Source organism: Podarcis muralis, chromosome 4 (genome assembly GCF_964188315.1).
Source record: "Podarcis muralis chromosome 4, rPodMur119.hap1.1, whole genome shotgun sequence".
NCBI classification, from domain to species: Eukaryota; Metazoa; Chordata; class Lepidosauria; order Squamata; family Lacertidae; genus Podarcis; species Podarcis muralis.
The window spans coordinates 37,807,378-37,821,210 of record NC_135658.1 but is presented as its reverse complement, the minus strand read 5'-3'; the positions used below and the strand labels follow the sequence as shown (position 1 = coordinate 37,821,210).

Sequence of the window (13,833 nt, the reverse complement as noted above, 5' to 3'; positions counted from 1 at the left end):
AGGGAATCAGTCTCTAAGTCTGTCACATATTAAACACCAAGGCCTCTTTCCAGCTAAATTTAGTTGTGATTGTTTTACTCTATTGCAGTGCCGTAGCTACAGGGGTGCTAGCCATGTTTTCTGCCCCATGTGAAGCCTCCAGAGGGGAGCCACTGAGGCTCCCAGCTTCTCTCTCTCTCTCATCTCTCTCTCTCTCTCTCTCTCTCTGTGTGTGTGTGTGTGTGTGTGTGTGTACACAAATGTGCAGGGGGGATGCCAAACTGAGTCTTTGTCCTGGGTGAAATAAAGCATAGCTTTGCCCCTGCTCTATTGATATCAGCTTAGACTCCAGTGTCCTTCACAAACATGCTGAGCTGTATTGGAAGACATTTGTCTATGAGACTGCAGACTGTGTGTGGATTCTGGAAACACATGGGTAGAGCCAATTGCATGAATGTTTCCTATTCTCATTTCTAGTTGACTATTGATCCGGTGGGATAAACTCACTCCATGGGCCCAGATGATATGGTTAGAGCACACACACACACACACACACACACACACACACACACACTAAGAAATGACTCTCATGACACTCTCTCTCTGCATGTATACGTAAAGGGAATCATGACACATTCTCTCTGAGTCAGAGCCTACGCCAGTGATGTTGCATATCCAAGATTATAAAAAGCATTAACAGCTATATACTGTGTACCATAGATTTACAGCCAGAGGGTACAACCCCAAAAAATCTAGGTGTCCCTAAATCCCATTGGAGTCACCTGAACATGAAAATTCAAATGATTTCAATTGGTCCTTGATATGCTAGGTACCCATTTTGTGGCCCAACATCACCTAACAATAGAAAATATGCTTCCATCAATTACGGTATTTATAGCCATTCTGTTGTGAAATGGAAGAACTTCTCAATATACACTAGAGAGCTGAAAATGTGAACATAAATGTGAACATATCTGAATTATTATTTTTTATAAAAGAAATCATTTATTTTATTAAATAATTGCTCCATATTCAGTATCACAATGTTCTTTAGCATGGAATACACATGACTTAACATGTGTACTTATAATATATCTGCAGATCCACCTAGGTATAAAGCTTTACTAAGTTACTAAGTGCACTACACAAAAACTAAGAATGCAGTAACTCTATTGTACCACTGGAGGGAATGAGTTTTACAATGCATATTTTACATTGAAACTTCACAAAAAATAAAACCAAGTTCTGGGTTAGAATCTAGTGGAATTATCTGCTAGTAGACTAGGGCAACCAAAAATAATCATTCAGCAATGGCAAATATGGCTTGACTGATAAATCTAATAAGCAAAGGCCACAGAGCCTCTCTAAGGATATTATTAGACTTTTAGCACACAATCCACAGATATACTTCCCCTGCACAAGCCTCAGTGACGTGTTGTGCAAGAAAACAATTGTGCCCATTTGAAAGGGAGGAGAGGGGCTTGTGCAAGCCCAGTTTCAGGTTGCTGTGCCCTATATTTGAGAAGCCCAATCATGATAAGATGGTCTGGCTCCATGGAGAAAAAATAGGATATAAATTATAAAAATATATAATTAAATAACGGGAGATATACAATGGGGCATTCCATCTGCACAATGGACTTCTGCTTTCGCAAACAGGGTAATATACTATACAAGGTTGAGTAACCCTCTGGAGCAGATGGAGGCTGCTAGAGGAGGGGAAGAAAGGGAATCCCATTGCACCCGCTGGTGCAATGTTGGATCTCATCCACAAATAATGAAAAGGAAAATAAGTTGCTCCATATATGTGGTTTTAAAAGGGCAAATAAAATCTTTATTAAAAAAACACAGTACTGTTGTCCGAAAAACTTACTTAGAAAGGTAATACTTATTCCACCCCACCTCCCACTATAAGTGGATGATGACTGCTTGACAAGTTACTCATCAGAAAACAATTATTTGGAACAACAGGGTTAAAGACTATCAGCCCATGTTTTACAATCCAGTGTGAACTGAAGCTCTTATTAATCTGTATTCAGAAGGGCACAGTTCAATGCATCTGATTACCACATCACTTGCCTTTCTGGATCAAAGCATCACTATGCAAAACTATTGCTTGCAACGCCCAGGAGCCAAGTGTTTTGTAAAAAAATAAAAATAAAATCAGAGACATTGTGGGAGCTCAACAATCAATAATGTTAGGAGCACATTTCAGAATAACAAACTGTAATCTTACTGAGGTTTAGCCACAACCAAGAAGCACGGACCTCTCTTATTGCCTTAGTTTGCAGCTGCCTTCTCACTGAAATGTCTTTATGTTTTGATATTTGCTGGTGCTGGTTTTGTATTTAAGCCAGGCAAAGAGAAAGAAAGGAAGGAAAGTATGACAGATTATTTAACCACTCTACAATTTAGCACCCCACCCAAAGAAACAAAATGAGCATGTATAGTGTTGATCATTTTCGTAATCTTTGTATAGCTCGTATCAGTAAAGGGAACAATTAATGATCATTTCCCATGATAATAATCTCACACTGTGGACAGTCAAGAATGTCACAGAAGATTGCCCACTTGTGCCTGAGGAATTCTACAAGCAAAGAGGCCGTCCCATTACATTCAATGAAAGACAAGCGCTCAGTGCAGCATCCAATACTTTTGCATACAGAGCACTTATCTTCTCATTGAAAAGAAAGTACTTGTGCATGATGTATTTGAAGCTTTTTTTAAAAAAAAACTATCAATTTACAGAGAAAAAAAATTACACAAAAGCTACACTCATCAAGTAGCTCTGTTTATGAATAGTACGAGTACGGAGAGCAATTTGAGATGTATGTTGTTCCCTCTACCAAACTGCTCTTCTTAGAAAATAAAACAGCGTGATCCAAAACAGATACCCACCAACTTGAAAAGACTGCATGAGGAATCTTGAAAACAAATGGAAGTCAACTGCAGTAGCCTTTAATAGAGGTAGCATTATTAGAATTAGTTGTAGAACAGAGTGCAGCTGAGAGGCATAAATACACAATAGTACAAGGCAAACCTGACAATCATTATAGTCTTTACCACATTTTTCCTTCAGAGATTAAGAAAATATATAACTCCCTCATGTGGCAATAATGCCCCCTTTTTTTCTCTTTGATTAACCCAATTCCAAGGCTATTCCCTTCAGCACAAAAACAACAACACTTTTCTTGCAGTTCCTAAGCACGGAGCACATTTGAAAAATTGTTCTATTCTAATGCTTCACACTAAGGGTAGCTTCAACCAGCCCCCTCCCCCTTCTCAACCCCCACAGATAATCATTCACTGAGAATACAGTGCTACTCAGTTGTCTGAAAGGGTTCAGTGTGCAATGGACAGTGATGCCACTATTGGATCAGAAAACTAAATTTTTACAGCCCGTTTCAAATTCAGTCAGTAGAAAACACACAGCAATTCCTTATCACCCCAGGCAACAATGTTGTGTTATAATCTCACTACATAGGGACCCCCAAAATCTGCAAAACGGGCTCTGCACAAGGAACACCTGTGCTATGCAAGCGTGTAGATTTCCCCCAGTCTCAACAGTCCATGTGCAGTTCCAGCCCTTAACCAGAAACCTGCAAAGACAGCAGGATGTAGATGACATTTCGTTGCATTCATGGAGCCTATCCTTTTTCCAAGCACATGTTGCGTGCCAGGGATGACTCTCAGACCTATTCCTCTTGTGAGCCTCTGAGCAGAGACAACGACGTTTCTCTTTTTAAAAGATTGAATGGACCCTTTGGGATGCACCATTTTAAAAAACTGATAGGCATTTTCCACCCTGTGTATGTTCCCCTCGCTGAAGCGCAATATACAACTTGTACTGGTTTGCAGGTGAATATATGGAGCAAGCAGCTATCAAGTGACTAGCAGCTACATTTATGCTACGTAAGCTGTTTAGAAAAAAGTAGCAAAAGTCACAGAGGCCAGTATATCTCTGCTGCCTTCACCACATCCACAACACTTTGTAAATCGGTTCTGAAAATCATTGACTGAACTGTAATCTGGACAGCGAGACAAAGAAAGAACTCCTTTGCTCATAGCTTTGGGATATTGTATTAGTAAAAAAGCATACTATATCTTCTTAAATAAATATATCCTATTTGTGGAATCACAGTACAATCCAGGGAAAAATACTGTTATAAGTACAACAGCATGATATAAGCTCCACAAGATTTTACATCAAATTTGGTCTTGTATCTGGAATACAACCTAATGGGAGAATCAAAATCAAATGTACATGTTAAATACTTTGCAGAACTCCCCCCTCCCCCCCTGTAATACAGTACTAACACAATTACATGAAAATGACATTACAGTATCCTTCTCCCAGCTGATTCTATGCTTGCAGTATCAGCTTCTATGTATATACCTCAAAACTACATGAAATATCAAAGGTCACTAAATAAATAAACAAAAACAAAGAAAATGGGATAGTGCTAAATTTACACATTGAGAAATATATCCTCACTTCCATTAAGAAACCATAGAGGAGGGTAAGAATAATTTGTTTTATCTTATTTAAATTTTTTCTTGTAAAAAAGAAAGACATACACAGGTTCAAATCTAGAGAATATGGTTAAATGCATAAATACTGATAGCTTTTGCTAAGTTAGAATGGGCTTGATAAACTATAATACAATAGAATCAGAATAAACATGAAAGCAGAGAACATAATATTTTGGTTCATTTGAAGTAATTAAGGTGCAACATTGCTGTCTCTAAATGAATTCATGGACATAAGTTGATGGGTGACATTGCTGGTATACGAAAATACATGCCACAATTCTTTTTTTAAAAAACAAAAAACACAAAACAATGTAAATTTTAAAAAATAAAATAAACAATTAAACAGTACATTGTTGGTTTGAATTTTTCTGTGCTAACAAATTTTCTTTCTACCTGAAATTAGGGACACCCATTCTAACAAATTCAGCGCTACAGCAAATCTCTCTATTGAAATCAAAACATTATTCCGAGGGGGGGAAAGCCACAGGGCACCATCCAGCTGTAGATTCTCCTGCAAAAGCACCACTGAAATGATGGGAAACTGAAGAAAAACATGTATACTGCTCATTCCAATGGGGTTTGTGCAAAGAGAACTTTGAAGTGGACTGCGCTTCGAATGATCTATAAAGCTTTGCAGGATTTCTGCTACTCTCAGTGCCTAACTGCTTAAAAATTAAGCATATCTACATAAAGGTTTATAAGCATCAAAAAACACTCCTTTTCAGTAAATTGACCCAAATCCAGTCCCTTGTCTAAGGGAAAGTTCATGAGGTTTAAGAAAGGAAGATAATCAAGGTATATTAATTCACATAGAAAAAAGCTAATTTTATGCATCTTTTATAAATGTACCATTCATATAAAGAAATATTTTAGGAACAATATTGAAATTTAAATGGCAGAAGGTGGTACTCCAGCAAAAATGCATCTATTCTAATGGGTTCAACAGAGTTTGTATGTTAGTATGACTGTCAAGATGAAGAGGCTGCACCGTAAGGTATTTGGATTTCAGCTACTTACAATGCTTTAAACCATAGCCAGTACATGGCCTGACATTCCCAAAGCCACCACAATATATGTCCAACAGTATGGCATGATGGCAGCATTTTGTTTTGTTAAAATAATTTAGAAAATGTTAACAAAATCAAGCTATTAAAATAGCACCACATGCTCCGGCAGCATGTGGAAGATTTTTCTACCTGAATTTTCTATTTTAAAAAAAAGCATTTAACTGTCTCATTCCTGTTGAAGTTGCATTTTTCCTTCATCCAAGTCACCATTTGCATCTTTCAAGGAGTCTGTTTGTTGTTGTTTTTACATGGGCTTGAAGTGACACTTTCCTTTTAAGTTGTCATAATTTTTACAATGAGTATGATCTGTTTGATGTTGTTTCTGACACAGACACTGAAATACATGCATTGGTTACAACAATTAAAGGCTAAGCCAAGCAGGTTTCAAGAGTCACTTTTCATATGGCTATTAAATCCAATTACAAAAAAATCCCAAAACACACATCCGTTATCAATTCTGTCAAGTATAAATTAAGAAAGCCTGATAAAATTGTGTAAACTCTCATCATTTAGAGACCTAATCAATAAAAAAAGGGGTCTCGCTGAACTGAACACTATCAAAATCCCACCAGAGAGAAGAAAACTCATAGAAAATTATTGCTGGGGTCTGGTCAATAGCATTTGGTTAAGTCTTTGTGCTATGATGCAAAATATGCAGGGAAACATCTTGTGCTGTGGAAGAAGTACCCTGTGTTGAATGTGTAACTTCATGTCAAATTCTAATAACAAATGAATATTTTGCTGCTAGGAACAATAGTTGCCTCAATCCAGCCAGGGGCTATATGGATGAAGAAACAGGCTTCTATCTGTGTGTCCCTAGCTGGATGGGGCACAAACAAGTGTTGTGTGCACAGCTCCCTTTAATGATCCAACAGCTGGGCTTGGGGGGGGGGCGCTACCCCCAAAGCGAAAATCCTGCCAATCGGCTGTTGAACATCAAGCAGCTAATTTGTGGGGCTAACTCTTGAGGGCTCTGTGCACACCCAGCCCTGATTGCTCCAGGTGTGCCGTACTGGATCGTAGGCAACTGGTAAAAGAGAAGTGGTTAAGAAACAGAAAGAAAAAAAGTAAAGAAAGCTGGAATCTGCTCTGGCATGAGATGGGTGCATGGGAGTAAGTTAGAACATATAGAGTAAAGACAAGGAACATGAACTGGAAAGGGATCCGTCTGACAGCCTAAATTTAGGAACATTATTTCTCAGTCATCACTCACACAACACTCAGCACTTAGCTATCCCAAACTAGCATTGGCACTTCATACAACCAATGAAGCCAATTTAGACTGTGCATAGTATTTATGACAATTCCAGTGTCTGTAAAATGTATAATATGTTCATCAGTGTGCATGTCAATTGAAAATTCCCCCGCCCTGCCCCAAAGAGTGAAGTAATACTAAGGTCACTTCTGAACAACATATTAATAGTATTTTTTTTCCTGTTTCACTGCTTTAGTTCCCACATAGTCATTTTAGACCTCTATCCAAAAATAAATGAACCCTCCAAGGCTTGAAAGACAAATCAGTAATCTGCAGAATTGTTCTTCTCAATATGCCAAACCTTTGTTTCAAATGCAGATCATCCTCATTATTCTATGCTTAATTTAAAAAAAAAACAACCAAGCAAAATAAAGTCTGTCAACATTTTTTGCCAATAAACTCTACCATCCTGGTGGCAAATACAAAAAAGTGCAGAACTTATGGGCCATAGGGCCGCGCGTACACCACTAACAATGGTACGCTTGCCCCACGCTTTCTTGAATTCTCCAAACAGGTTCTTAAATTCACTCTAAAATATATAAATGTAGGCATAACCTATTATATAAACCATCTCCGAACTGAAATCTTCATGTACAAAAAGGACTAAGAATATCTAGTAACTAGTGCAGTGCGTCAGTTTCTCCCCCTTTCCTCTTCTGTATTTTTTTTCTTTTAGAGTAGCTATTTATTATATGAAACTATTTTCCATATTCTGGTTGATAAAACAGATGCTGTGTGAGCTACAGTAAAGTCTGCCCTCTTCCATGTAACTATGTATTTACCACTTTAGAAACCTTCAATAGAAAGCAAAGCTCCAAGATCTTTTCATTTCTGTTGCTTAACAGAGAAAAAAACAACAACACCCTTGCAGCAGATTCTTGTGCCCCAAACCGGAGGGGACCTGACCCAAGCTATAAGCGAAATCTGTGCTACCCTGAACACAAACCACTCATTTTCAGTCTATGGGTTCCTCCATCACATGGACTGACTAGCATCCGTTGGTAAAGACAAGGCTAGGATATTAGGTAAAGCACAACGTTTTACAATAGGGTAGAGTTTCACTGGTCAGCGCAGGAAATAAGCACTGGAGCCTGAGACATTTCTTTTGGCTGTCCATCACATGGGAGAGGCGCCGTCCTCTGATTTCTGCAAAGGAAGAACAGGTGGAATGTCAACCCAGAATTAATTTGCAAAGTTACGTTTCCAAGCCCATGCAACAGCCTCTAGTCCTAAATCCATCTTGACACCTACTTTGCTTTCCCTAGCTACCAACCGCTTTTTGGCCTTCTTGATCCTCCATTTCTACTTTAGTATGTGCCTCTCCAAACTCTTTCGGACTATACACCTGCTTCTGGCCCACTTTGACTAACAGCCAGCTTCTCCCCAAGCCCTGGTTCCTAGACCCTTGTCAAAGCCTGACAGATTTATTAATATCTCCTTTAAGGAATCTTTGCATTCTCGATGCTGCTTAAAACCTTAAAAATGCAAACATTTCATTTGGCTAGCAAAGATCACACGTGCTTGGGAATTATAAAGACAATCTCTTCCACTGACTAGGAATCAGGATCCTCAGTGCTCATTATATTTTGAAGTAAGTTTAATTAAAAAACGAGGAAAGTGCGGTGTTCAGGTGACCTTTGTTCCTGTTCTATATCACAATCTTACTCTGCATCTGCCTTCTTTCCTTTTAACCTGAGGGATCTGAACTTGACATGCTGTGTCCTGGACATACACACCAACTTTAATTCCTGAATGCATATTCCAAATTTCACTCTGCTGTCTCAGGGTTCGAGAGAGTTAACGCATTACAAACCAACAAGCAGTAACAAATGGAATGCTGAATGGTCAAATGAACACAAAGGCCTCACTGAAAGCTTGGTCAATAAACACAGCTCCCATCGTGTTCGCTAGTAAAGCGGATTGCTTGAGAGCCTCACTATGGAAATGTATTTTGTATTATCTCTTTCTGTCTCTCTCTTTTCCTTCATAAAACAGTTGCAGGAGTCACGCTGAGGTCTGAATTTCAAACAAAATTATGCTGCAAACCTACACACCAAATTTCATTAAGATATCTCTGTGTTGAAGGGAGATATTGTTCCGACTGTGCACATGAACTTCTGTTCTGATATCTCTGTCTTGAAAGCAGCTTAGCACGATATATTTTGAATTTCCCTGCTTCTTTGGAAAATGAGTATGCAGTTTGAGTTGGTTTTTGAACCTGGCACACAGAAACTGTGGCTTAAAACCCCCCACCACATACTAGCCTGGTTTCTTGCTATGAACAAATTATGCTAAACAGTCAAGCGAGACTAAAGGGTTCACCTACAAATAAGGGGGAGGGGGGGAGATCAAAGATGACTGTGGGTTGTATCCAATGCAGCACTTGTCTACCTCCTCCTTCTCAATGCAGTCCTTGTAACCCCCTAAAAAGGCCAGGAATGTGAGATGTGAAACCCCCAGGAAAGGTTCAGAAGTGAGAAAAGTTGCTGTAAGGACATAAGCCGGTCCTGCTGGATTAGGCCAGTGGCCCATCTAGTCCAGCATCCTATTCTTACAGGGGCCAATCAGATGCATATGGGAAGCCATAAGACCTGCACCACCAGGTGGTACTTCCAGGAGGCTAGGGAAGAGACTTACCATCATCGCTCTTCCCAACACTTGCTTTTTGGTGCTGTCAGTCTGTTCTGGATGAGAGATGTAGGAGCCAGCCGTATGTCACCTAGCCTGTAGGCCAGCTGTATGTCATCTACCACTCCTTTTTGAACTGTATTTAAGCCAGGCTCCTTGGAGTGCAACAAGACCAGTACCAGAAACCCAGTAAACTTTTGTTTTTGCTTTGTATTTATGTATTTAAGCCTAGATCAGGATGGCTTTCTCTTTTTTTTGTAACATTGTGTTTATTCTGTGTTTGCTAGATTGTTGATTGGTGTTGTTTTGAATTTATTGACATTGTATTTTGTATATTTGTATTCTCAATGTTCTCTGTTTCAATGTTTCTAATGTTTGCTGCAAGCTGTTTTGGGCACAGCTTGTTGTGGAAAAGTGGCATATAAGTAAAAGCAATCAATGAAGCCTGCAAGCATCACCTGAGCACAGCTGCACTCTTCCTTTTTGCAGTTTCCAAAAGCATACTGCCTCAGGTGGCAGTAGCAGGAATGAGCACAGCCTTCCTGCTCACTATACACCCCCTGTCCCAACTGCCAGGCCTGTCCTGAGGATTCCTTGGCCCTTAGAATAGCTTTTTAGGAGTCACAGGGCTGCAGCGGGGAGGAAGGGCAGGGAATTCTGCTTGTGTGAGCACAATCTTGCATGAATGCTGCATTGGACACAACAGTGTATGCAAGTAATATGTACCAAATAGGGTGCTCTTAAGTAGATCACAGCAGACAGTTCAAGTGCTGCTTGATCTGGGTGCTTTATTTCAAAGGTAAGTACAGATGCTACAATGAAGAGTTGTTACAAGCCAAAGGGGTGAAGAAAGCACATACTGACCTGTGCACATTTTCCATCGCTGCTACCTCTGCTAGAGCAGCTAGGCTAAAGAATGCAGAGACAGATGGCATGTCTGGTGTAACACTATGACCTTCCTCCAATTCACTGTTTTGCAAGGATTCCTCGCTGCAGTCCATCCCTATACTCGGTGCTTTCAGAGTACTACTCTGCAGTTGCTCCTTTGGTTTCTCTTCTATAGTGAAAGCAAAATGGAAACTTTAAACAGCTGAAGGGACTCCTAAAGCTGTAAGGATTGGAGACATACATTCCTCCCTCCCTGCTCAAAATGTCTGGCCTTGTTCAGTGCTTCTTCCTTCTCTGAACAGGTACTGTGGGGGTGGGAAAGAGGCCAGACTACAAACTGATGCTCAAAAACTGAAAATATATTCTCTGTAACAGACCCATATTAGTCTTTGTCAGGAGTACAAACTGCTTTGAGGCTTTTTACAATCAAGTGGTATATAAGTTTTATGAAATAAATAAATGCCAACTAGAGGATGCCTACAAGCAAAGAAGGCACTGAATTCATCTTCCTTCTCTTCTGATAATAGTAGCTGTGCCCTGTGGAGGAAGAAATACATCTCCCAGAGGAGAACTTAGGACTTGTTTGTCCTCAACCCCAAACTCTATTTCCTGTCCACCCAGCCCACAAATCATGTTTATTTTTAAGAAATAAAAACAAAAGAACATGTATTTTGAAAACTACCTAGAAAAAAAAATCAGTCACATTCTTACCCAGAACTTCGGCTGGTGAGACTCGGCCGTCTGCAGTTCGAACCAGGTGTGTGATCTTGGTTTTCCTTGCTTTTCTCTTCTGGCTGCCAACCAAAGGTTCTTGCATTGTCGCAGACTCTGGAGTATTTAGGAGAGACACAGAATTCTGATTTTCCTGTACTGACCACTGCATGGTTGCTTCCCTTTCTGCCACTTCAATCTTACAGACAACCCCTGTTGTTAAATGTGACTGTGCTGATCACAACATAGGCTGACAGTGCTGAGAGGAAAGGGCAGCCTGGTTCCTTTTCCCCATGTCCAACTGGGGATTGGCACTTCCGCAACCGACCACCCACAGCACTAACCATTTGCCAGGAGTCAAAGGTAAGTGTAGGAGAGCACACACACACACACACACACACACACACACACACACACACACACACACCATGTCAGAGGTGGGCTTCTATTTAGGCTTGCAGTATACGCGGTCAGAAGTTTCTGCCTGTCAACCTCTTCCATTGAAACAAGGCAACTATTGCCTTGATTGCATTATTGTTGTTCTGCAAGTGACTTTTTGTTGATTAACAGGCACAATCCACCAACAGTTAGTGGTGGTTAAGTGCCACTGAAATCAAGTGAAAGGGAATTAAGAAATTCAGAATGCCTTCATGCTAGATATTTGGTCTGAAATTGCTATCTTTTCTACATTCACTTTTTTTTTTAGTTGAGATTGTTGCCAGCCTGTTGCATCCTTGTATTTTCAATACTGTCCACCAATCTTTTTTTCACCACTGTTAACAGTGATTTCCCCCCTCATTTCAAACACAAGTGCAGAGGCAGTCTATCTAGAATGACCCAGAAAAGTACTATTCTTTCAACACTGAAGTGAGAGAGATAACTACATCTAAAAATAAGGGTATATATGTTGATTTGTGTGTGTGACTACAATAACTGTTAATTAATCCTGACCCCACCGGGGTGGTGGTGTTTAATTACAGGTTTCTTCCCCACAAGAGGAAACCTTTAATGAAATATACAGGAAACCTTTGCTGAATTAAAGTTATTTCTGAGTAAATATTATAGAAGCCTATGGTTAATATAATGGAATATTAGGCGCCATTTCTAGCTGATTGGCAGAAAAGCAATAACAGCACAACTTAGCATGGAAGCAACCTGTAGTTTCACTGATTTTGGTGGTATTCAATCACTGGAAGATTGTGACCAATCTCCCTCTCTCGAAATAAAGTATTTACATTTCAAATGCACAAACAAGTTATACTTTTATTTTGTTACTCCTCTTATCATCCATGTGCAATAGGGCATGTTTCTGTTTATATTTCACAAACAATGTCTCAGGATGAGAGATTAAAAAGCTTGTTCAAGACTACCAAATATGCCCAAGGCTAATCTTACTATTTTCTCAACCTAGAACAGAAAAGAAAGAAGTTTTGAAAAGCTGTAAAAATAAATATTTTTTTAAAAAAGCAAACTATTCTTAGAAGTTTATGCAGTTAAAATAGTAAGCAGGCAAAACTGAAGTATTTTTAAATAAAACAGTAGGCCTTCTTTCCTGAGGTATAACTTGCCTATCCTCTTCCCACATAGAACCAGGCATCAATGGAAAAGCAATGAGCAGAATGTGTGAAAGTTCTGACATGATCAAATAAAATATGTATCTTTGCTCAAACATGCATACATTAAGTGAAGTGAGACTGTAAGAGCTTCTGGCCTAGCAGGGTGACTGCTAATAACTGGGAATGGATTATCCAGAAGCCTCTCACCTTTGTTAGATTTCTGTTGGTCTGTTGAGCAGCTACCAAGCTTCTTCTTCTTTCTTGGAACAGATGCACTTTTCCGGTCAAATGTGACAGGACTGTATTGAGGGAGGCTGTTGAATTTTTTCTCAAATTCTTCCTCCAGCTTTGCTAAGCTAGAAAATGGAAGGCGAAAAAAATTGTTGTTGTTACTCTTTTTTTGATCAGCAAGACCAAATCAACAAGATGGAGCCACAGGTCAGATCATGTGGAAATACTTTTTTTAAAAAAAACAAACAGCTTTCCACATGCAATTGTGCCTACAATTTCAAGAGTCTGCCACGCTAGGGCTAATATCTCAATCTTTTCAGAAGTAAGTCCCACCGAGTCAATGGCACTTACTTCCAGGTAAAAGGTGGTTTCATTTGGAATTTTGATTTGATTTACTGGAATTTCCTCAAATATTCATAGATTATTATTTTATTTTTAGAATTTATTGCATTTTGTTAATAAATTGCAATCAGCTGTGAGGCAAACTGAAACATGGATATGGTCATAAAGGAACAATATTATTAAGGAAAACTGCCAGGTAATCTTTGGGGAAATGAAAAATCATATTACTATATATTAAAATAATACTATTAAAATGGAAAATTACTTAATCATTTGCTGTGAAGCCTGTATAACAACATAAACCAGTAAGTCACTTTTATTCAGTAAAACTGTACAACAGTAAAGAGCAGTAAAGCTTTTATGACGCTGTTCTTGCGTGGATCATTACTTTGTTTTACAATATAGTGCAGAACAATCCTATACATATACATACTGACTTGGAAGTATGTATCCCACTGTATTTAGGGGGATTGTGTTTTAAACAATTTTAAAGAAATCACTATACAGTGTGAAAAAAGATGGGAGGAGTACCTGGGAGGAAGTCATATACCAGAAATGGGACTTAGGTTGCCATCCAAAACCCTGATCCCCCATGGGTTTCGTGTGTGTGGATTGGGCGGAGGCTTCCCTCTGCACAGCCCAA

At 39.2% G+C, this 13,833-nt stretch overlaps 1 protein-coding gene across 13 annotated transcripts in view; it reads right to left on the bottom strand.

Moving 5' to 3' along the window:
* Positions 1-2,915: 2,915 nt before the first annotated feature.
* BBX (BBX high mobility group box domain containing) overlaps positions 2,916-13,833 on the bottom strand; it is a 120,677-nt gene continuing 109,759 nt past the window's right edge. For all 13 annotated transcript variants that reach the window (XM_077927207.1, XM_077927202.1, XM_077927205.1 and 10 more), the window contains 4 exons: positions 12,825-12,973; positions 11,062-11,178; positions 10,327-10,519; positions 2,916-7,980 (listed from right to left, as the gene is read on the bottom strand). In XM_077927207.1, the coding sequence (XP_077783333.1) occupies positions 7,893-7,980; positions 10,327-10,519; positions 11,062-11,178; positions 12,825-12,973 (547 nt within the window). In that variant the 3' untranslated portion in view covers positions 2,916-7,892. The remainder of the gene's footprint in view (positions 7,981-10,326; positions 10,520-11,061; positions 11,179-12,824; positions 12,974-13,833) is intronic.